Source organism: Gracilinanus agilis, chromosome 4 (assembly GCF_016433145.1).
Source record: "Gracilinanus agilis isolate LMUSP501 chromosome 4, AgileGrace, whole genome shotgun sequence".
NCBI lineage: Eukaryota > Metazoa > Chordata > Mammalia > Didelphimorphia > Didelphidae > Gracilinanus > Gracilinanus agilis.
In genome coordinates this window covers 325868523-325894766 of record NC_058133.1, presented here as the reverse complement: position 1 = coordinate 325894766, position 26244 = coordinate 325868523, and the positions used below count along the sequence as shown (strand labels likewise).

General features: G+C 35.4%; 1 protein-coding gene across 1 annotated transcript in view; it reads left to right on the top strand.

The window, feature by feature from the left end:
- Nucleotides 1-26244, top strand: part of ME1 (malic enzyme 1) — a 266987-nt gene that overhangs the window by 208590 nt on the left and 32153 nt on the right. Inside the window, exon 7 of the mRNA XM_044676308.1 lies at nucleotides 14274-14383. Within this exon, the coding sequence (XP_044532243.1) occupies nucleotides 14274-14383 (110 nt within the window). The remainder of the gene's footprint in view (nucleotides 1-14273; nucleotides 14384-26244) is intronic.

The following is a 26244-nucleotide window of genomic DNA, read 5'->3' as shown; positions in this document are numbered from 1 at the left end:
TTTTTTAAGGTATGGTCTCCAGGTATCAATCAGATTTAGATTGATTCCATAATTAAAAATAGACCCAAGTCAGGTTGGCTTTTATGGTAATTTATTTACAATTAGGAAGGTTGAAGGTAGGGAAAGAGAGAGAGAAAAACTCTAGTCTGGACCAGCAGAGGTCCGGACCGGGTGAGAGTTAAGAGATTAATTAAACTAGGCTACTAGCCACAAGGCCTTAGCAATTAGAGAGGCAAAGAAGCCTCCTTGAGGTAGAGACTCTAGAAATGCCAAGGTAGGCGAAAGGGAGGCAGCCTAACTTACCCACGTGACAATTCAGAGTAGAAGCTGCCTGAGGTCTCCTCAGAGATCCTTCAGCACCAAGTTCAAAGCGCAAACTGCCTCAACAGGAAGTTACCATCATATTTGAAGTATAGCATCTTTCCTCACTTCCTGGAGGTCCACCTCTAATTCAAGTGGACAAATGGCAGCCATAACACTGTTTCAGACTGCCCAAAGGGCAGTCCCTTGTTCTTGATTTGTTACTTATTGTCACGTGTGGGTAACTCGTCTCCCCTCCCCACTAAGGGAGGTGGGGATGACATTATCTCTGGTGGCTAGAGTTTTAACTATGAATTATGAATAAGTGTATTCCATTTGCACAGAGTGAAATGGAATAAATCTAAGAAAGATATGGTTTTATCCCCCCCCCAAAAAAACTAGGTTACTAGAGTAGAAGAAGATGGTGTGGGGTACAGTTTATCTAGATGTCAACAAAATTTTTGACAATGGATTCCCCGTTAGATTAGAAATGTAGGCTAGATAATAATTTGGTAATTTAAATTCAAAAGTTGACCTACCAAAGTGACCTTACTCAAAAAGTAGTTATGCTTTGATTAGTAACCACTTAAAGGAAAATTTCTATTGGAGTTCCTCGGAATCTGTCCCTGGACATATGTTGTATAAAACTTGAATTAATTCCAATAAAGGGGTAGATAGGCTACTTAACCAATTTGCAGATGGCATGATACTTGGAGAGAATGAAATTTACTTTACTTTCTCTATTTCCAAAGATGGATATAAAAGTTTTGCACGATGCCTTTCTTCACTCTTTAAGTTTCTGGCAAAAAGCAACCATAAGCTGGGAGGAATTTTTTTAAGTGATGTATCTTCTCCACAAAGATATCTAAAATAAGGTATTGTAAATGAAAGCACATTACATGCACCATTTAGCACCTATATATGTCTCCACATCTCACTAAGAAAACATTATAAGTTTACCACATTGTGTCCTAAACACTGAAGGCAAATCATCCTGTGGGAATTTCATCCCAACCACTGAGAGATTATGACAGGCCTAAAGCCACATAGCTAAGAAATTAGTAGATACTGGAGTATAAATCAGAAGGCCCTGATTGTGCTTCACATGCTGAAACCACAAAGTCTTGTGTCCTCTGATCTTAATCACATGTCTTTTAGCACTCTTAGACCAATAATATATGACACAGAGGGAGTAAGTAATATGAAAGCAATCCCTAAATATATCTTAAGGCCTTTTTTAAACAATCCTAGGAACCAAAAAAAGGAGAGGAAGGAAACCATGACAAATACACTTGTACATGAGTGGTTCTTAGTTGTCCTATAGTTTATTAGTTTACTAAGGCTATTCTTTTTATTGATCCACATAGAACTTCAATTTTTTGGACATTTTTAATAGATCTAACTAAAAATCTTCTTGGACAGTAGAGTAATAAACAAGTTTATTCTGATATCCATCCTTTTCTTTCTCCTTTTAATTTCTTTATGCATCTTCTTTATCCTTTTTTTGTTAGAAAGGGTAAGGTTCATTTTGGAGAAGGAATAAAAAATGAGTATCACATGAGGACATCAATATAAACTATCTCCATTTTTAATCTTAAGAGGAACCTTGAGAGATTAATACATCTTGGGCTGGCAACCCAGTGAAAATAAGAGCATTTCTGGTAGTACCACGCACTTAAGCAAGAGGGCTATAAAACACATTGGACATAAAAGTCCACACTATAAGACAACATTGGAGATTAAAACTATTTCCACATTTTTTTAATCAAGAGAGGAAAAATTTGAATCAAATATAGGGAATTCCATTCTGTTGACCTACATTGAAGTTGCCCACTCATTATATTGAATTTGTACTCAACAAGTTTACATTTTACAATTACTTGAAAGTTCTGGGTGGGTTCTAAATCTCTTATAATTAGAGAAATGCAAATCAAAACAACTCTGAGTTACCACCTCACACCTAGCAGATTGGCTGAAATGACAGCAGGGGAGAGTAATGAATGTTGGAGGGGATGTGGCAAAATTGGGACATTAATGCATTACTGGTGGAGTTGTGAATTGATCCAGCCATCCTGGATGACAATTTGGAACTATGCCCAAAGAGCACTAAAAGTCTGCCTGCCCTTTGATCCAGCCATATCACTGCTGAGTTTATACCCCAAAGAGATAATAAGGAAAAAGACTTGTCCAAAAATATTTGTAGCCACTCTTTGTGGTGACAAAAAATTGGAAAATGAGAGAATGTCCTTCGATTGGGGAATGGCTGAACAAATTGTGGTATCTGTTGGTGATGTAGTACTATTATGTACAAACTAATAAAGAACTGGAAGAATTCCATGTGAACTGGAATGACCTCCAAGAATTGATGAAGAGTGAAAGGAGCAGATCCAGGAGAACATTATACACAGAGACTGATACACTGTGGTACAATCGAACATAATGGACTTCTCTACTAGCAGCAATGCAAGGATCCAGAGCAAGGCTGAGGGACTTATTAGAAAGAAAACTAGCCACATTCAGAAGAAGAACTGTGGGAGGAGAAACTCAGAAGAAAAACAACTGCTTGATCACATGGGTTGATGGGGGGATGTAGACTCTTAAGTGATCTCCCTAGTACAAATATCAATAATATGGAAATAGGTCTTGATCAATGACACATGTAAAAGGCAATGGAATTGCACGTCAACTATGGGAGAGGGTTGGGAGAAGGGGAGGGAAAGAACATGAATTTTGTAACCATGGAGGGGGGGATTCTAAATAAGTCCCCCCCCCCCCGCCCAAAGAAAGTTCTGAGTAGTATTGCTCCGTTAAATACAAACCGTGTCTACCTAGTGAAGAATGTGATTCCTTTGTATATGATAATGTATTTTGAAATGCTTTTGGAATATGAATGAATGAATTAGAAAGTGTTAATAAGCAAAGCTTCTTTGTGTATAGAGAAATAATGGAATCATTGATTTACAATTGAGGGAGGCTTAGAAGTTGTCTGATTCAGTTTCTTAATTTTACAGGTGAGGAAACTAAGGCCAAAAAGTTTGTGATTTGCTCAAGTTCACATAGAAATTAGCAGATCGTTGAATCCTGGTCCACTGAGTCCTAAAACAATATTTCTTTCCATTGGGTATGTTAGTTTAATAAATAGGTAATTACTTCGAAGAACACATTTCTATAAGATCAATTCCAGTCAAAATATCAATTTTTTTTATCAATGAAAAAAATCAAGAATAGATACATGTAAATCCCATTTTTCCTGCTTACTTGAAATCATTGGAGTTTTGTGGTTTTATTTTGGAAGGGTTACCATTTATTTCATTTTTACATATAACACACATTGTTATAAATATGCAACAAATTATGATAAATAAGTTTATCCAAGAGAAGCAAATTCTCACATTAGCTATGTCCAACTATCTATTCCCTTTCCCCAAAAAGGCAGGTAATATATTATAGGTTGTACATGTATTATCATTTAATACATATTTCCTGTTCCTCATGTTATAAAACAACTCACATATTGTTACATTAGAGAAAAATTCATGGAGGAAATAAAATGAATGATATTCAGTCTGAATTCATACTCCATCTGTTCTATCTATGGTGGCAGATATCCTTTTTCTTCATGAGTCCCTTGGAATTTTCTTGAATCCTTGCCTTGTTGATGATAATTAAATCATCCACATTTGATCTTCATACATTGTTGTTGTTTCCATATTCAATTTTCTCTTGGTTCTGCTAACTTCACCTTGAATCACTTCATATTAGTCTTCCCAGGTTTTTTGTGTTCATCTTGTTTGTCATTATCCCACAGTAGTATTCCATCACAATCATATGCCACAACTTGTTCAACCATTCCCCAATTGAGGGACATCCCTTCAGTTTCTTGTTTTTTACCACCACAAAAAAAAAATATATATTTTAGAACATAGTTTCTTTTCCTTTTTCCTTAATCACCTTAGGAAATAAGCCTAAAACTGTAATTGCCGAGTTAAAAGATGGCAGCTAGGTGGCTCAGTGGATTGAGCAACAGGCCTAGAGACAGGAGGTCCTGGGTTCAAATTTATCCTCGGATACTTCCTAGCTTTATAAACCTGGACAAATTACTTAACCATTGTTGCCTAGTCCTTACCATTCTGCTGCCTTGGGATTAATACATATTAATTCTAAAATGGAATATAAAGGTTGTTTTTTTTAAATATCAAAGTTTTATAATTCTTTAAGTATAATTCCAGATTGCTTTCTCTTTTAATGTAATTATAGATTGTTGGATATTTTACAGTTCTACCAACAATGTATTAGTGACCTTATCCCCTTCAACATTTGTTGTTTTGCCCTTTTTATCATTTTAGCCAATCTGATAGGTATGAGATGATATTTCAGAGTTGTATTGATTTGCATTTCTCTAATCAATAATGATTTAGAACAATTTTCATATAGTTATATATAGCTTTCAATTATTCATCCAAAAACTGCCTTCTCATATTTTTCATATCAATTGGGGAGTGGCTCATATTCTTATAAGTTTGACAATGTTCTCTGCATAATTTAGATATAAGACATCTATTTGGGAAAGTGTATGTAAAATTTTTTCCAAAATTTACTGCTTTTCTTCTAATCTTGACATATTAATTTTTGTTTTATTTTTTAATTTAATGTATTCAGAATTACCCATTTTACAATGCTTCCTACCTCCTGTTTATTCCTAATTTCTTCTTGTATCCATAAATCTGATAGGTTACATATTCCCTCTTCTAATTTACTTTTATGTCTCTTTACATCTAGGTCATGTATCCTTTTTGATCTTATCTTGGTCACCATTGGTTTTTAATGTTACTATAATAATTATGTTTTTTTTCTACTACATATCTTCTAGTAATAGTATCTATGATCAGTAGTTCTAAAATCAGACAGCAAGTAGTTCATTGTATAACATTAAATGCAGAAATCCATGTCAAAATATCACAAAATATCACTAGTGAATACCTGAAAAAGTACTTAAGAACGATATAGTATTTTAGTTTAAAAAATTCTAGAATTGTGATTTAAACATTTATTAATGTTTTCTAATAAGCCAAAAATGTATAGCTCATTACTTATTAATTATAAGTAATTCTTATATTCATTGGCAAGACAAACTGACTTTTCTCTCAATCTTTTTTCCAAACCTTATAATTCATTTCTCAAATGTGTCCCAGTCTAGGTAGTAAATATATTCATAGTCATAGTAATCATTTCAAAATAGTTACAGAATGACTTATCCAGACTGTTTTAAAATATATTTCAATAAGTCTAAGTTTTCCTTCTATCAATGTCCAGAGGAACAACCTTCTGGACTTTGAAAGAAATAATTTTTATTTCCAACAAATCATACAGCTAGCTCTTGACAGTATATTTGAGTAAAGTCTGGTCACATTTATCCTTTAGCTAAATCTCTAAAACAGGGGTTCTTAACCTGGAATCTGTCAACTTTTTAAAATATATATTTTATAACTACTTAAGTATAATTGGTTTCCTTTGTAATACCATGTATTTTATTTCATGTGTTTTAAAACCTTATTCTAAAAAGATGCCCATAGGCTGCCAAAGGGATCCATGACACAAGCAGGATAAAGAACCTTTCCTTTAGAACTAGTTAATATTTTGAGAAATTTAGATGAAATCACAAAACAGTATGTTTTTCTGGTTGTGATTGCTATTTTAACCCAATTTTCATTTTAATTCAGAATTTGAGAGTTGTCATTAATGTTCAATAGTCTGCAGATTTAGTACTGTTTGGAATAAAAAAAACCCATAAAAGTTTCCCCTCCAAACATTCTGCTTTACATGTGCAGTAAATTATTAGGCCCTAGACTTTCTATTTAACAGTCAAGGTGAAAGCCATCAACACTTGAAGTTGGGATATTTCCATCTGTTCCTCATACAGTAAGTCTTGTTAGAAAGTACAGATGTATGTTGCCATGGCCATGCTCTTAATTACCTTTCCAATTATGTTATTTGTATATGAAAGGCTTGTTTCAAACATAGCATGCAAAATAATGGTAATGATTGTAAAAGTAAATAAGTAAAGATTTTTATTTTTTACTTGTTTATAATACTTAGTCATTTTAGGGCTAATTAAAAAGTTATTTTAACGTTTGTTGTACAGAATTTATATATTGTTTCTTAGTTTTAAGTGGGGGAAAATGGATCAAATGTGTGGTTTCTTTGGTTGTAGAATCAAAGTAAGAAAATTCCTTCCAGTATATCTGGGTCCCAGTTTTGTAGCTTGGAATTCTTAGAAAGTTGCCTGGGGCACTGAAAAATTATACCACTAGTCCAGGTTCACATAGCTGATATGTATAAGCTAAGACTTGAATGTAAACCCTTTTGACTGAGAGGTCATCTTTCTATTCTCCATGACATAAATAACAATTTAAATGCAATATTTATCTTTTCTCAATGAATATAACTCTCAAACTGTTACCATCATTACATGTTTTTTAAACAGTGTTAAAATCATTATCTGGGATAAGTTGGATGCCACCTCGTCTGGCAGAGATGGCATTTGAGAGATTCAGAATGTTCCCAGATGCCGTGAGCCAGGGGCAAAAGTTGGTTGGCCCCACCCTATAAATACCCCCTAAAAACTACAGTTGGGGGTCTCAGAACTCAGAGCTGAGACCTGAGCAAACTTCTCTTGGAGCAAAAACTGGGACAGAGGGAGGTGAAGGGTGGTAAAAGAAGAAAAGGGTAGGCCTGAACCTGAACCTGTAACCTGTGCTTGACTGAGAGAGAGCTAGTGATCCATCAATATTATTGGTAGTAGAGCTGAGAGAATATACAGATCATCAATCAATATCTACATCAATACCCTTCCCTATTCTCTGACTTGGCTGTGGCCAGGTCAGTTCAGAAATAGTGAGAGGGTAAAGACCTCAAGCTTCTACCAGCGTAGCATTCTCCAGTCCTGATCAATGATTAACGTAGTAGCCAAACAATAGCAATAGGGTTCCCAATCCCCAAACCCATTACCTTGTTTTCCTTTCCCCATCAATAGTTACTACAGTGATTTAACAACAAGTACCTGAGTGGGTTATTCTATCACAGCCCTTGGGAAGGGAAAATCAATAAGCAATCAGATACCAACGTTTCCAAAGCCAATCAATAGTCTATTAACAACTAATCCAACCTCAGGTTGGGCCTAGTGAGGTTAACCATCTACCTAACCTCAAGAGGTCCCAACCTGGGCAACTGTTAGAAAGAAGTCATTGACAGGTTTAATCAACCAAACCTGTCAGAGAGAAGAGGGATAGATTACAGCAACAGCTATTGTGAGAGGAGTGGGTGTTTCTCCTTCATCAACTACAGCTGGCTTAGGCCTTGGGCCCCTGATCCCTCCTTCATCTATACTATAGTATAGATTCTATACTATCCCTAAAATCTACTTACCAGCCATCCTCTAATATCTAGAAGGAAGATCTATAGGGAGATAGGAGGAGGAGGAGGAGATATACAAAGAAAGATAAGAAGATCAGTTGATATATATCTCCAGAGGAGTAATCCTCATTTTTGCTTTTTAACAACAGAAACAGTTTTTTAATGCAACTTTTATCCTTTCTCAGTTCTGATAACTCATAACTATCCATTAGATTTTCTGTAATGGATACCAATGTTCAGATTCTATCTAATTCAGATAGGCTTTTGTAGTGTACTCAGTCTTAGTACCAAAACAAACATTTAGAAACATTAAAAATTCATTTTACAGAATTGATTTTAAAGATTAGTTCTTTCATTGTTTCTCTTTTATAATAACACCTCCAATACGCTGAGGAAATTGAGTATTTTGGTTAAATTTCATGTTCAATTCCTATCTAAAAAATTTATAAAATATGCAAGTGTATTTTATTGCCTTTACAATTAAAATATACAAGAGAAGGCAGCTTTTCTTTGAATATTAAAGATATTATTGTATCCGAGAGAATTTTTGTACTGTAGATATAAAAGATTGATTTGAAACTATATATCTTCCTCTGCTACTTTCTGTTTGACTTTAGGTAGGCCTCTCTAGGCCTCTACTCATTTGTAAGGTTGGGGTAGACATTATAATTTCTGGGATCTTTCTCAGGTTTAAATAGTGTAGTCCATTTGGGTTCTAATTCTATCTACAACTAAATATGTCCCAAATTGGACATTTCATTCACTTTGATTCACTTGTTAGAAAACTTGGACTGACTTTTTTTTTTAAGGATTTTCCTATACTCACTGTGAGGAAGTCACTATTTAAAGACCCAGTTGTGCTTTATTTATTTATTTTTTTCATGTAAGATTAAAAAAAAGCATGTCCTCTGACAAAGGTTTAATTTCCCAAAAATATTAAGTAACTAAATCAAATTTACAAAAAAATCAAGCCATTTCCCACTCAACAAATGGTCAAGAGATATAAATAGGTAGTGGTATGGCTGGGTCAAAGGGCAGGCAGTCTTTTAAAGCCCTTTGGACATAGTTCCAAATTGCCTTCCAGAATGATTGGACCAATTCAGAACTCCACCAGCAATGCATTAGTGTCCCAATTTTGCCACATCCCCTCCAACATTTATTGCTTTCCTTTGCTGCCATATTGGCCAGTCTGCTAGGTGTGAGGTGATACCTTAGGGTTTTAATTTGCATTTCTCTAAACAGGAGGGATTTAGAACACTTTTTCATGTGCTTATTGATAGTTTTGATTTCATCATGTGAAAACTACCTATTTATATCCCTTGACCATTTGTTGATTGGGGAGTGGCTTGATTTTTTTTTTGTAAATTTCATTTAGTTACTTATATATTTGGGAAATTAAACCAATCTGGCAGTGATGTTCCTTGGGTGGTACTGGGTGTGTACTGTGGTATGCTGCCTGAGCAATGGTCACTCTGTCTCCTGCTCTGACTGTGGCACATTTTGCCTTCTGCATAGAGCTTCCATCGGATTCTGGACATGTAGGTGGTGCAGCATATGGAGCATGTGGTCTGGAGTCAGGTCTTATCTTACCTAATGCCTATCTATTCTAGCCTAATGTAATGACAAGGGCTTAGGATAGATTTTTCTGGGAAAGTGTGGGGTTTGGATACAATGTTTCCAACTGTCTCCCTTGTCAATCAAGGTGAGACTCACAATTCTCAGAGTTTGAATATAACAGACCTGAATTCAAATATGACGTCAGACATTAACTAGCTGTGAGGAGGTCATGCAACCTCTCTGCCTCCATTTCCTCAATTGTAAAATAGGCATTATATAACATCCTCATAGAGATGTTTTAACACTTAAATGAGATAATGATTGCAAAGTGCTTGGTACATATGAGCACTAAATAAATATTAGCAGGATAAAGAAGAGGTTATAGCTACCATTTTTCCTTCTGGTATACTTTTACTACTTTAATGAGGTGTTTGTGCAGGAGCTAGGCTTCTTTAGATTCTAACATGCCACTCTTCTCCCAGGATTTATCTCAATGTATCTTAATTTCTTCTACTGCATTACTGAACAGTGCAGTAAAGATAATTCCTAAAAATGATTTAGTAGCAATTTGGAAACTCCAGAAATATATCCTAGCAAAGTTTCAAGCTATTTTCCAAATTCTCAGATCATGTCTACTTTAGCCAAAATATGGACTGTGTTATAAAGCATCAACATTCCAAAGTGTGTGTTTAAGTTTATTGCTTGGAATTTGGCTACTGATGCTATAAAAAATAAAAATACATTTCAAGTGATTTGAATACCAGAATGAAAATATAGTACTTAGTTTTGGCTATCCTACATGGTAGTGATAGCAACTTCTACTAAAATGTCAGTTATTTCAGTTCTACTTTATCAGGTTTTTCATTTAACGTTAGTCTGGTTTGCTCAGACTTAAGGATTATAATGGATACCCTGTCAAGAATATATTGGAGGCTGAAAGATTAATTGCCTATGAGTTGTTAAGAATTAAAGGGAGAATTCAAGTGAAAAGTATTAAGGTAATAAAATGTAGTAGAGAATATAAAACAAAAATAATTTGCTAAGGAAAGTATGAAATATTCCATTTCATATATGCTTGAGATTAAGCTAACTAGCTCTAAAATCTTCTTAACCTTCATTAGTTCCAAAACTAATGTTAATATTAAACAAATTTATGCTATTTTAATGCTACTTATTAACTTTTATCTATTCTATTCTAAGATTTATTGGATTTTCTCAGGTAATAAAGATTTTTAAAGTCTTGGATATAATTATAACTTGCTAGTATAAATAATTCTTATAGGTACATCTGCCATTTAAAATTTAAAAATTATTTGTCACCAATGACTCTTTGAAAGGAAGGAAGGAAGGAAGGAAGGAAGGAAGGAAGGAAGGAAGGAAGGAAGGAAGGAAGGAAGGAAAGAAGGAAAGAAGGAAAGAAGGAAAGAAGGAAATGAGCATTTATTGAGTACCTACTATGCATTAGGCACTGGACTATACTTTGCAAATATTATGTCATATGTCCATCAATTGAAGAATGGCTGAATAAATTGTGGTATATGTTTGTGATGGGATACTATTATGCAGGATACTTTTTTTAAAACTTGGAAATATTTTCACGAACTGATGCAAAGTGGAGTGAGCAGAACCAGAACAGTGTACATAGCAACAACAATATTGTGTGATGACCAGCTTTGAATGACTTAGCTATTCTCAGCAATACAGAGATCCAACACAACTCCAGAGAAACTTTTGATGAAAAATGCTTTCTAACTCCAGAAGAACTGATAGTGTCTGAATACAGATCAAAGCATACTTTTTTCACAACATGACTAACATGGAAATGTTTTGCATGACTGCACATGTATAAACTAATCAAATTGCTTGCCTTCTTAATGAGGGGGAGAAGGTGAGGGATGGAGGGAGAGAATTTGAAACTTTGAAATTGAAATTTTTTTAAATGTTGAAATTTGTTTTTACATGTAATTGGAAAAATATTTAATACTAAAAAAGAAAAAAAACCATATCTCATTTGTCTCCTCAATAGCCCTGAGAGGGTAGGGGCTTTTATTAACTTCATTTTACAAATGAGGATACTGAGGCAGGAAGAGGTTATGTGACTTGTCCAAGGTCATAAACCTATTAAGTATCTGTAGTCAAATGGCAACTCCAGATCTTCCTGACTCTAGGCCCTACACTTTATCCATTGTGCTCCTTGGCTGAGCATCAGAATTTATAATTATGGCTCGAAATTGCCTTCAGTTAATTTTAATGTTACTGTGAAATTTTAATTTCTACAGTGACAAAAATTCACAATAATTATATATATGTGTGTTTATATATGAATAGAGTGTATATATGTATATATATATTTATATTATTTGCTTTCATTTGTTCATCATGTCACCTATGTATAAGGCCAAAGTCTGACCAAGTATTATGTATTTAATTTTCATAATTTCTTTTGTTTCTCATTGAAAATCCTTGTCCATTTAGTAGTTAACTCATTTATCCACCATCCATACTATGGTGGTAAAAGAAATGTTATTGCCATAAGGAAGGCATGGAAAACAAAGTAGTATAGTTATATTTAGGGGTGTTGAAAAGAATGCTCAAAGAGATGATAAACCAAATTGCCCCAAACAAGAAAGCAAATACTTTAAAGACTCTTTCCTATATTATACCTTACCAATCACACAGTCGCCTAAAATAACAAATAACAAATTAGTGGCTTAAAAATTTCTAAATCAAAGTATGTCTCTTGGACTAGTTACATTTGCCTAGTAGATTAGTCTCCACTTTTATTTATTTATTTTTGAAAACCTTTACCTTCTGTCTTAGAATCAATATTGTATTTTGGTTCCAAAGCAGAAGAGCATTAAGGACTAGGTAATGTTATAAGAAATTTACTAAATGTTTGCTCTGTCTCCTTTGGAGCAGAGTTTCTAAGTTGGAGAAAGTTAAGTAATATCATTCTTTCTCATTAAGAACAGAAGTTTTATTAAGTTCATTTTGTTACTTTAAGAAGCCAGAGCAGATATCTCTTGCCCTCCAACACTTTTAAGAGGCTTATCATAAAAGAGAGAATTCAGTGAGTTCTGGGCTCCAGTCTTTCTGACTTCCTTGGAAGCAGTTTGCTGGATCATTCTCTCAGATAATGAAGATCTGATAGTTATTTTGAGACAATTACTTTAAATTTGGGTTACTCCTATGACGTAGAGTTTAAAGTCTGATTGTGAGAGCTTTTCTCCTGAAGGGAGAAGAAACTGTCAGTTCTGTCCACTCTCTGACTTGGAAGCAAGACCTGTATCTGCCAAGAGATTCTGACAGTTGTATCTGATGGTTGGCTCCAGGCAGCTTTTGGTTTTTCATAGATTACTTATTTATAAATTTTTTAAGGTTCGTCATTTAGCATAGGTTAGTAAGATAGAATTTAATTTAAGTTTAGTGACAATAGTTTAAGGAAGCCTGCTTGCAGGCAAGAAGAGACTGCAAAAAAAGCAATTAGTTTTTTTTGGGGGGGGGGTATTTGGAAATTTTAGTGTAAGGTTAAGAGATTTCCTATCCTATTCCTAACTCCTAGTTTCTATCCTTCTATTTCCCCTCCCTACCTCTACTATAGAACAAATAAATAAGGGTTGTGTTCAGCTACTTCTGGCTTTCCATACTCTGCCTACAAATTAGTTTAACCCTGACCATTTTAGTTTACCCTAACTGCTTAAGGACAATTTATCAACCACCTATCAATATTATTAACAACTGCTCATCAATAACAGCTTAACAATAACAACTATTATTTGGCTAAAGCAGTAATAAGGATTAAGTGGCTTGCCCAATGTTACTTCTCTATTTTATTTTGATGAAATTATGTACCTATGATGCTTTAGATTAAAAATAGTGGTTATAACTTTGAAACTTCAAATTTTTCTTTAAATCCCCAGCTCATTTTATAGAATCAAGTTCAAGCAAATGTTTTTCATTTAAAAATACTTTTTTTAAAAATCTATGTTTAACATGATCTCATTCATGTGGATACTTGTCTTACTCTCTGAGCTTGACATTATTCAGATATTTAAAAGGATCTTTGGTCATCTTAAGATGTTAAATAGGAGCAAAGTCAGAAGATAAGAATTGAGGATGGCCCTAAGGTTTTTATCTTGATTAATAGGAAAGATGGTGGTGTGCTTGATAATATATTAAGGAAGCCCAGAAGAGGGATGAGTTTGGGAGAGAAGATGAAAAGTTCTATTGTGGATTTATTGCATTTGAGATGCCTAAGGAATTTCCAGTCAGAATGAATAATAGACAGTTGATGATTTAGGATTAGGATGAGAACCATTCTGGAGGGAAATATAGATTTTGGAGTCATATGCATAAAAATGGAGAACAGAACCTCTTCTCACCCAATAGGTAGGGAATGCTGAGGAGAAAGTACTACATATGTTGTGACTTGGGGTAATTGCTCTTATTGACTGTTTATGTTACAAGGGAGGATTCATTTTAGCAGGGTATGGTATAGTATACCTAGAAAAAAATTCTAAGACACAAATCACATTTTAAAATGAAAAAATATTATTAATGAACCTTGCTTGTTCTTTAATCATAATTGCAAAAAAAGTGCCTGATATATAACAAGTCCTTTCAAATAGTTTTTATGGAAATGAGAAGGTGGTATGATTTGATAGTTATTCATGTTCCCTTGCCTGTCTTTTTTGCTAAGATCTTTTCCATTTCTTTGGAATTATTCTTCCTCTGATGTATTTTGAATTTTTTATGATTTTATCACCTCCAACAGAAATTTCTTTTATATCAATGCTAGAATCTCTTTGCAGATTCTTTTTTGCTACTTCTACATTGGGTAGTGATTGGGATGATAAATCCAAATTTGGTTATTCACAATGTAATGACAAGTAATTTCTTAATTTAAAACTAAAATATTTTTGTTTGTTCTATAGGATTTGCTTAGAGGGTTTATTTTAAAGAGTCGACATCTTTTAAATTTAATATATATTTTTAATCTCTAGGTATGGAATGAACTGTCTTATTCAGTTTGAGGATTTTGCCAATGCAAATGCATTCCGTCTTTTGGAGAAATATCGGAACAAATTTTGTACATTCAATGATGACATTCAAGGTAATAAAATATTCTTTCTCTGTTGTATTAAAGACAATGATAGTGTATTCATTTTATTCAAACTGATATACCAGAAAAATACTTCGTAATAAGATAATGCAACATATTCCATAGTTGCAGAATGAATGATTAGATTTCTAGGATCATAGATTTAGAGGTAGGTATCTACTCTAGCCCCTAATACTATTTCTTCTGCTCTCTCTAGGGGGAATAAAAGAGCATAGAAGGGTAGAGTGCTAAGATTAATTTAAAGAATGTCTAATCCATACTATCATCTGACAAATAGAATACTAAGTTCCAGAGTTTTTGGAGAACAAAAAAAAACTCATCATGTGATAACTTCAGATTTTAAATATGTTTGATAATATACAATCTCTGTTCAACCATTTTTGTAATTTCTACACTCCATTCTAACCACAGTTATCTTTCTAGGCTTAGCACCACATTTCCCTTCTTCTCCCAGTCTTACTATCCACAGAAAACTTGCAAGTGTCATCTGTAGGGGGTGCCCTTTTGTTGGTCTCCCATTGCTTCCTGCTACTCCCTGTATAGAATCTGATCTCCTACCTAAAAAACAGTATTCCCCACTTTCAATTAATTTCAACATAACATTTATACAAGATGCTGTGATAATCACTGAGGATACTAAGACCAAAAGGAAAGAGTGAAATAGCCCCTTTCTTCAAGGCATTTGCATTTCAGTCCTAGAATTTCGTGTTACTAATTTCTTCTGTCCTGAGTGGTGACAGCAGTGTTCCCTAGACCTGAAATTCTACTATTCTTGGAAAGTGAGAATTCGATGGGTTTGCTAGAACCTAGAATTTCCTAGAACCTAGAAGGGCTGGGAAAAACTGCTGTAGTAGAGAGATTTGTGAGCAAACAGAAAGGCAAAAAGTATCTTTTGTATGGAAATGAACCAGCCATCAGAAGTGACAATAGAAATAGGGAATATATTCTTTTCTATTCAGTTTAAATCAACAAATATTTATTAAGTAATGCATGCATAGTACCAAGTAGTTAACAAGGAGGTCTTTGAGATTATGGCAAAATGGTAAAGGTCTAGAGTCCCCAGATATCACTCTGTCAGGGATTAAAGATGTATCCTTCCTCTAGAGCTGTGTTGAAGGAAGATGCAGGGCCCCAGATTGCTGGAGGGGGCTACTCCCCTCCCCCTCTCCACATTTTTCAAATACCACGCTATTCTTCCCAGCAGCCCATTTCAAGCACTTCTTCTCCATTGTCAGTGGTAATGGGGGAAGGAGGGCCCACAAGCAGCTTGAGGGTGCATTTTCAGAACATGATCTCAAAAAGTTTCACCAATGCTGCTCTAGCAGGTACAGTGAATCACCTGTAGATCCTAACCAAGAGTCTAAAGACCTAGCTCAGAAATTAGTCCTGAGCCTGACACCAAGGAGAAAGGAGCCCAGACAGATTGGGGGGGGGGGGGGGAAGCATGGGGGTGGTACACAAAAGGGAGCCTCCAAATAAAATCCCAGAAACCCTAATCTTGGCCTACTGTTCTAAGGACCTGGCATGCCCATATGGCTCACTTGCAGAGCATGATTCAAGCACAGCCATCCCTTAACATCACTCTCAGCAGTACAAGGAAAATTTTGACTACCATGAGGATATATCTTGGATTCAGAAATACCTAGAGAGTCAGCTGCAAAGAGGTAGTTGACTGTACAATCAATCCAACAAGAGCCTCAAAAAAAAATGCACTGACTACAAAGATCACAAGTGAATAGTACCTGGAAGAAATAAAATAAAATATAAAGAATGGAACAACCTGGGAGGAAAAAAATGGGCAAGGAATATTGACACCTAAAGAAAATCTCACTTGAGTACTGAATATCCCCAAAAGTAGACTGTTCAGGACAGGAAAGAAAAAGTGACCCAACAATACAGTAAAAAATATCAATCCCCCTCCCCCTAAAAAAACTGAAGAAAATAACTTACTTGGAAAACAGGTCAAGGAGATATATAAAAATTTTCCTATTCTCTAAAAATTATAATCAGAAAATAATCTGGATACCATATTTCAGAAGATTTTAAATGAAAATTGCTCTAAATTCTTAGTATTAGAGAAGAAAGTGAAAATAGAAGGAATACCCTAGTCTCCAAAAAAGCCTCCAGAATGAACATCATAGCCACAAGTCAAGAGTTCCACATCAAAGAAAAAACACTCCAGTCAGACAGAAAAAGTTCAAATTCCAAGGGGCTACAAGAAAGGATTATGCAAGACTTAATAGTTACTAACCTAGGAAAGAAGAGCTTAGTATATTATATTCAAAAAGGGAAAAGATAAAGCTTTACATTCAAGGATAACTCTTTAAGAAAAACTAAATTTAATCCTAAAGGGATGGGGAGTGGGAAAACGTGACCCTTTAATGGAATAAAGGATTTTGAAAAATGTCTAATTAAAAAGATGAATTTCTAATTTTAAAAAACTGAGCAGACATTAATAAATGGACATGCAAGTACCAGGAGAAACATAGAAAGGTAACATTTGTATAAAAGAGAATAGGTGGCATATATTGTTACATGTTAATGAAGGATAAGGAAAAAAATTTCTGCCCCAAGCTCTAAAATCTTGAAAAGTCATGGAATATAGTTAAAATTACGAGGGTTCTTTGGACAATTTTTTTCTGCTTTGATTATTTTAATGGTCTTAGAAGACAAAAATAGGAGGAGCAGAAAAGAAAAGAGGAAGAAAAAAGGAGAGAGAAATCACCATCAAATGATATACCATAGAGGAAGAATATATAGCCATGGAAGAAGGAATTTGGAAAACATGGATCCCTTCAACTTCATTTTGGTCTGAATCAGATAAAATAATATTGAATAGAATTGGGTGTACACATACACAAACATGCATGAACACTATATATATATATATATACATATATATGTGTGTGTGTGTATATGTATGTATGTATGTATGTATGTGTATATATATGTATGTGTGTGTGTGTGTGTGTGTGTGTGTATATATATATATATATATATATATATATATATTGATGTATAAAATACATTAAACTCAAGGCAAAAGGAGAAGAGTCTAAGAAAGGGAGAGAAAAGGGAAGGGAATAGCCCTAAACAAAACAATTTTGAATGTTAGAGTTAAAGAGAGTACTTAAAAGTGGGAGACAGCTGGGTAGCTCAGTGGATTGAGAGTCTGGCCTAGAGGCGGGAGATCCTAGGTTCAAATCCGGCCTCAGACACTTCCCAGTGTTATATTGAAACCCTGGGAGCCAGGAGTCCACACTGTGATTGACAGGTGGATCCATTGGATGTCGGAATGTTCCCAGAGGGGCATGCGGACACAGGAGAGAGCAGTTGGCCCAGTGGGGTATAAAACCGCCCTGGCAGGGGTTCCTTTCTTTCCCTGAGACCTGAGATCAGTGGATACTGGTCTTTTGTGGGATTGAGACTTGCAGACTCAGCTTTGCAAGATCCTCCTGTTTGTTCCCATAACATCAACAACCTGTACCCAGACCATCATCTCTGATTCTACTCCCCTAGATATTAGGAAATCAATCATCTTAGTTAGTTATCTAGGTTTCCCAGGGCCTGGGAGGGATCCAAGAAGTGGGCAGGAGAAGAAGAGGGTGGAAAGGGGTGGATATCTCAAGACTGGTTAGGCATATCATCTCGTAAAGAAGAAGCTGAAACATCAAGCAGCAGTTTGCCTACTCTGGTGTGGCTGTGGCCAGGCTGGACCAGAGAGAAGCTAACTATCCTGATTCATTACTTGCCTACAGTTTAAGGGTCTATCATACCAAATTAATTAGGGTTTCCCAATACCTCTATCCAGTCAAAGCTTTTAAAGTACCTTCCTGAAGTGGTTATTCATAGCTTCTTTGGGAAGGAAGAGACGCAGTCAGATACCAACATTACCAAGCTAAAGAACCCATTATATAATATCAATCAACCCCAGGTGGGACCTGAAGGGATATTATCCTTTTTTCTTCTTTACTCTAACCTTTTTCAAGTAAGTATTTTCAAGTATTATCCTTTGACCTGCAGGATCCTGCCTGGGCACTGTTATAAAGGAGGGAGGTATCATATCATCCTTTCTCTATATACATCATCTACATACATCTAGCAGTATTATTATAACACCAGCTATATGACCCTGGGCAAGTCACTTGACCGCCATTGCCCACCCTTACCACTCTTCCAGCTAGGAGCCAATACACAGAAGTTAAGGGTTTAAAAAGGAAAAAAAAAGAGAGTACTAAAAGAAAAAGAATAAAAACCTGGAATCAGTTGTGATACTACAACAAATAGGAAACAGGTCTTTTCACTTAGAAGATCACAAAGGTGAGTTTCCTCTCCCCTATCACTTTTTACTTACTTGAAAAAGGTTAAAGAAGAAAAAAGTAAAATATGATGGAAGGAAGTGCACAGTCAAGCATAATTGTGGCATGAACTCACTCATAAAACTGAAGATGATATGGAATAGAAAACCAAATGTATTTAGAAAGCCAAATAGGACAATTTATCACATATGAGAAATACATTTGAGGTAGCAGTCATGTTTTCACATAAGGAGACAGTAAATATAGAAAAGATAAAAAGATCATCAGGAAAAGTGCATTATATGAAATGGAACCATAGATTAAAAAATGAATAATAACAAAGCAGATATGTATATAGAGATATATATGTGTGTACATAATAACATAGTATTTAAATACTTAAAAATTCATCAAATTAGAGAGAGAACTAGTAAAACTCTAATAATGGGGAACTTAATGTACCCTTTTCAGACCTATATGAATCTAACTATAAGATAATAAAATTAAAAACCTAAATAGAACTTTAGAAAAATTAGTAGTGATAGATCCATGGAGAATATTGGACAAGAATAAAAAATAATTTATAGATTTTTCAGCTGCACATGGTACCTTTACTGAAATTAACTACATATGAGGGCATAAAGACCTTATCAAAATATGTAGTAATAGAAAATACATCATTTGTTCATCATAATGCAGCAAAAATTATAATTAATAAAGGCCTCTAAAAAAGAATATTGAAGTAATTAGAGACAAATAGCATTTTAGAGAACTGAGGGTGTCAAAGAATGAATTATAGAAATAATATAAAATTTCAACAAAGAAAATAAAAATAAGACAGCATCCAAAAACTTGTGGATTGCAGTTTAAACAGTTCTGGGAAGAAATGTAATGTCTCTAAAATACTTTCATGAACAAAGGAGAGGAAAAAAACCCCAAATTGATTGACTTGTAATTAATTTTAAAAACATAAACAACAAATAATCAAAAATCTCAAATAAGGTAAAAATGTGGATATTAATGAGATTATTAGAAGCAAAACAATTTGAAACTAGGAATTGTTTTTTAAAAATAGCTGATGAGTTTTTAAAAAGAGAAGAAAACCAAGTTGTATAAAAGTGAAACAATACTTACAGCTGAAAGGAAAATAAAAGGGGGCAGCTGGGTAGCTCAGTGGATTGAGAGCCAGGCCTAGAGACAGGAGGTCCTAGGTTCAAATCTGGCCTCAGACACTTCCTAGCGGTGTGACCCTGGGCAAGTCACTTGACCCCCATTGCCCACCCTTTCCACTCTTCTGCCCTGGAGCCAATACATAGTATTGACTCCAAGACGGAAGGTAAGGGTTAAAAAAAAAGGAAATTATGGAAATTATTAGAAGCTCTTTACCCAAATATATGTAAACAAACTAATAACTTAGAGAAAATAGACAAATACTTATAAAAATATAAAGTGCTCAAATTAACAAAATAATGCAATATCAGGAGGGAAATGAACAAGCCAGAAAATAATCCCCAAAGAGAATCAATATATAAGCTGTTTACAATAATAAGGGAGTTTACCCTCCAGAATCACTCTGATGAGCAAGAAGACTTGATAACATACTGGCAGAGCTCATGTGGCTTTATTCAGGGGGAGGGGAGAAAGGAAGGGAAGATTGAGTGAGGGAGCACTATCTGGAGAGACCTCTCAGAAGCATTGGACATTGCTGCTCAAAATTTACTCAGAATTTATAGGGATCCAACCCAATGCTATCTTTCCTTTCCCACCATCTGAGTGTTACATAATATGTTTGTATATTGTATTTCTATATCCTGTTCTATCCTCAAGTTTTCCCAATGCTTCCAAGCCTATGAGAACATTCCTTATGTTTGCAATTTTTCAGTTGAGTCAAGTTTTGGGCTTGTCCAAGTTTTTTTCAGGTGGCAACACTTCTCCGGCTATTACATTGCAAAATTTCTTGGGCTATGGCATTCAGACTGAAACATTTCTCAGACTCTAATGATGATTGAAACATTTCTCAGCCTGTAGTAATCATTTCTCAGGACATGTAGTCAAGATTACAACTTGTAATACGTTTTGAGATTTTTCTCATTGAAATTAAGACACCCAAACTAATTCCCATGGGAAAGAAGAGGGGGCACAGTCTCTTATCCACATTTGAAAAGAGTATATGAAACACACACACACACACACACACACATACACACACATATATATATATAGCTACTTGGGGAAGGGCGATTACTCTTCATAAGGAGAGATCAATATCTCCCTTCTGAAAGGCACCTAACTTTCACTAATTTTCTATAGTAAGTTGCCAATCTATGATTACTAATCCTAATTAATGTATACTAGGGAATAATGCACAACTTTGTCCCACACAAGAAGGAAAATGCTCTTCTAGTCCTTTCCTTTAAAGCAAATATGATTATGATACCTAAACCAGGGAGAAACAAAATAGAGAAAGAAAACTGGAACCCAAATATCCCTAATGAACACCAATGTAAAAATTTTAAGTAAACTATAAGTAGACTGGAACTGTACATTTGCAAGATTATGTTATTACCCAGGTGGATTTATACTAGGAATGCAGGATTAGTTCAACATAAGAAAACTATAAATGTCATGAACAATAAAAGAAAAAAAAACTGAAAAAATAAGCATAGGTAAAAAGAAAGTAAAAGATAATGTAATAATAGGGTATACTTAGAGAACCAAAGAGAACAACCAAATAATTAACTAAAAAAATAATTTCAGCCAAATCACAAAATAAAAGTTAGGCCCAACAAATCATTGGCATGTTTTTATATAACTAAGAAAAAACCAGCAAGAAGAGTTAGAAAGAGAAATTCCATTCCAAAAAACTAAACTAAATAGTGTAATGCAGGGTTGCAGCAAAAGCTTTTGCTTTTGCAAACCAACTGTAGTAGCCCTGACAGTTGGAAAGGGATAGAATGTTGAGCCAGCCAGGGGGCTGGGCTCAGGGAAAAACCGTTGGTCCCTGAGGCTATAAATATCCCTGGAGTACCAACCAAAGGACCTTTTGCCTTTGCGGCTTTTTGGACTTTGCCTGATTTCTCTGGACCTCTCCCTGACCTCTCCATTTACATCCTACTATTTCCCTGGATTTCTCCATTGGGCCCTGGGAGGAAGGGTGGTTTGGTCGGTGGACATCGAGAGTTTTAGCTTCTGAAGGCAGGAAGGGCAACCTAAATCAAGTCACCCCCTTATCTAGTGATCTGATAATCTTTACTACCTTAGAGCAGTGAAACTATCCCTGAACGAGTGAGCCAGCCTCCCTCAGTCTGACTCCCTTTTCTGTGACCCTTCCCCTGTACCAGCTTTTCTCCCTAGCAGCAGTTACAAACCCTCAAACCCCTTTCCCTCAGCTTACCCCGGCATCAATAAATCCCCTTTGATATCTACACAAAGAGCCTCTGGTGAATCATTGTACTGAATACTATGGCAAAGGCTGAAGAGGGAAGGAATAACTTTACTTTTATTTCTTTTTTTTAACCATTTATTAATATTCATTTTTAACATGGTTACATGGTTCATGGTCCTACTTTCCCCTTCACTCCCCACACTCTCCCCACCCATGGCCGATGCACATTTCCACTGGTTTTAACATGTGTCACTGATCAAGACCTATTACCAAATTGTTGTTAGTTGCATTAGTGTGGTAGTTTCAAGTCTACATCCCCAATCATGTCCACCTCAACCCATGTGTTCAAGCAGTTGTTTTTCTTTCATGTTTCCTTTTCCTGCAGTCCTTCCTCTGAATGTGGGTAGCGTTCTTTACCATAAATCTTTTGACTTTGTTTTATTTTTTCTTGCTATCTTGAGAGATCATTGGCTTCTAATTGCTCAATTCTAGCCTTTAGGGACTGGTTTTCGGCTATAAAATTTTGGTTTTCCTTTTCAATCTGGTCATTTCTGATGTTCAATTTGCTTATCAGTTCATTTGATTTCTGAGCCTCACTTTCCAATTGCAAAATTCTGCCTTTTAAACTGTTATTTTCTTGCCTGATTTCCTTTTGAGCTATTTCCCATTTCTCTAACCAAATCTTTTCCAACTTTCTTGTCATCTCAGATTTGAACTCTTCAAGAGCTTGTGACCAGTTTTCATTATTTTGAGAGAGTCCAGATGTGATTGCTTATTTGTTCTCCTCTTCTGTTTGCTCTGTTGTCTGGATTTTCTCTGTGTAAAAGTTGTGGAGTGTTAAAAGATTTTTTCTTCTTGTTGTTAATCTTTCTCTTTTGGTCTTCCTGATTCTGGGTTGCCATTGTTAGCCCAGCCCCTTCTCAGCTTTATCCTCACGCTCAGGGTCTGTCTGCGCTCTTTAGGCTCCTGAGGTCTCAGGTCTGGTTATTCTCAAGGTCAATCCTCCTGGTGGTCCCCCTTGCTTGATCCTCTATCTGAGGCTCCTTTTCAAGTCTCAGGGCGCTGCTTCCACAGTCGTATACCCGTCTGCACTGGTTCCCCACTCAAGGTTTCAGAGCCTTTGCTCGCTCCTGTGTCCGCCTCCACCCGCGCCTGTGCTCGGTGTCAGCATTCAAAGTCCGTGTGCGTTCTTTAGCCTTTTGAGGTCTTAAGTCTTGATGCTCTCAGGAGCAGGCCCTGGAGCTGCCAATGACTCAATGGGTGCCCCAAACTTGCTCTACTTCTTTTGAGCTGGCTTTGGCACTGTAGGTGGTGTGTGTGGGGGGTGGTTTGCTCAGCCCACGATTTAGTGAGAGCTGTTTCACCTCTTTATAGCATGGAAATGCCCCGATTCCACGTACCTTCCACGCTGCGCCCTGTTGTGGGGTCCCTCCATTCGTCTGGATTTGTTTTTATTCACCCTTGCGGAGTCCTGTATGTTTTGGTTAGGAGAGGTTAAGCGCTGCTTTTTACTCTGCTGCCATCTTAACCCGGAACTCTACTTTTATTTCTTGAGGGCAAACCTAGGCATCCATCTTGGGCAGGATGTAGCCAGCTGAGACTTCCTGTAGATTTCAGTTTCCCTGGCAGGGAGGAGCCTTTTGACTCCTCCCTCAAGGGACCTTAGAAAATAACAACAGAAACCTTTCAGCCAGACCCATATTACTTCTGGTTGACTCAATTCTTCTTGTGTCATAGAGATAGCATCCCTGCCTGAAGGACCCAGTCTGTTTCCTCCCAGTACCTTCAAGTACCTAGCCTCTGTGATTAGCCTGCTTAAGTAGCCCTTCCTGTATTCCCCATTCATCCCTTACCTTCCTATATTTCCCCATTTATTCCATCATCATTCTTATTCCCTACTACTTTTCTATAACAATAGTTGTGAAATTTTTTGTATAGAAGTTTTTTACTTCTCCCATACTATATCTCACAGTATTTTTTGCTATCTTCCCAATTTCCCAACCTTTCCAATGAAATCAAGTTTCCAAGTATATACTAATTTAATTTGAAGGCTTTTTAACAGATTTTTCATATGATTTTTCTACCTCCTTATTTTCTTCAACATAGGTTGGCACACAAACTTAAACTATTTTCATGGCTACTACTTGACAAATGCTTCTCATGAACACTGCAATATGACATGACCAATTGTCCCATGTAATAGTTTCTTGTTGCTTTTGGATTCACCATATTACCAACTCAAAAAATTCTTTTAATTTGTCTTTCCAAGGAAAATATCTGAGCTATCCTTCAATTTAACTGTGTCTTCCTTTCATCTTCTGGCTACGTTCACTGCAGGAATGTTAACATATATCCTGGTAATAATATCCACATAATGTTCTAGTAGTAAAGCCTTTAGTTTGTCATTTTAAAGGACTTTACATTTGGAGAACAGACTTTACATTTGCAGAACCATCTCTGCAGAGGAATTGGGGGAAGTGTTTTCTTATCTCTTATGGGGAACTGTGCTTATTTATAATTGCACAGCATGATTTTAGTCATTTGTGCTGTTGTTCATTCCATTTATGTTGCTGTAGTCATACTTTAGTTGATTTCCTGACTCTTCTGACTTTATTTTGTTTCTTAAGTTTTTAATTAAATTTTTTAATTCAAAAAATCTATTTGTCTTGCAAAGTTATTATTGTTTTTGTTTTCCTTACTCTGTTCACTTTACTTTGCATTGATTCACACAAGTCAACCACTTTCTCTAAAATTGTGACCTTTATCATTTCTTATGGCACAATAATATTCTATTACATTTATGTACCATTTGTTTAGCTATTTCCCAATTAAACAGCACCCCTCTTAATTTACAGTTCTTTCTAATCTCTAAAAGAGTTGCTATAAATATTTTTGAATATATAGTCTTTTTTTTCCTCTTTCATTTGTGGGGGAGGGTGTAGAGCCAGTAGCAGTACTGCTGGTCAAATGATATATGTAGTTTAGTAATTTGGGGAGCATACTTCAAAATTTCTTTCCCAAATGGCTGGTTCAGGTCACAGCTCCAATAGTCTATAAATGTTCCTGTGTTTTCCATAGCTTCTTCCCTCTAGAATTTGTCATTTTCCCTTTTTTGGTCAACTTTCAAATCTTATGATTGTAGCCTTGAACTTACGGGTTGCTTTTAATTTATATTTATTTATTTATGATTTGGAGCATTTTTTCACGTGCCACAAATAGGTTGATAGTTTGAAAGTCTTCCTCTGAAAATGACTTCTTCATATCCTTCAACTGTTTATTAATTGAAAATGGCTCTTATTTTTATACATTTGAATTTGGCTATCCCCAGACTTTTATCAGAAAAAAGGGATGCAAGTCCCCTCCTCCCCCAATTAACTTCCCTTCATCCCTGTCCTTTGTTTGGACATACACTCTCTATCCAGAGATCTGAAAGATATTTTCTTCCTTACACTTACACTTTGTTGATGATAGTACCCTTTATGTCATAGTCACAAACCCTTTTGGAATTTATCTTGGCTTATATTGTGAAATATTGGTCTATATACCTAGTTTCTGCAAGATTGCTTTATCATTTTCTCAGACATTTTTGTGCAATACTGAATTCTTTGCCAAATATTTGGGACCTTTGAGCTTATCAAATATAAATTACTCTTCAACTTACTTTAAAAGAATTTAAAAGAAAGAGATATTTTGACTTATTATTTGTGAGCAGTTTAATCACTAATTGGGCAACTAAGTGGTAGAGTAAATCAAATACTAGGCCTGGAATCAGGAAGATCTGAATTCAAATGTGGCCTCAGACACTTGCTTGCTATGTGACTTTGGGCAAATCACTTAACCCCTATTTGCCTCAAATACTTATCTGCAAAATAGGGACACACTGGAGAAGGAAATGGCAAATTATTCCATTATCTTTGCCAAGAAAACCCCATGGACTTTTCATGAAGTGTCAGATATAACTGAACAACAATAACAACAAAAAACGGTTTTGCTGAAATACTTCCTGCTCTTTAATTATGTGGATATGTCATAAAAAATTTTTTTAATCAAAGATTGGATTTATCCCTAATAAGCATTCTTCTCTTAATGAGTTATCCACTGAAGTCTGCTTTTACTTAGGGCCTGATCTTTAGGTCTGCTTGTCTTTACCTTCCATCCTCCTCACTTCC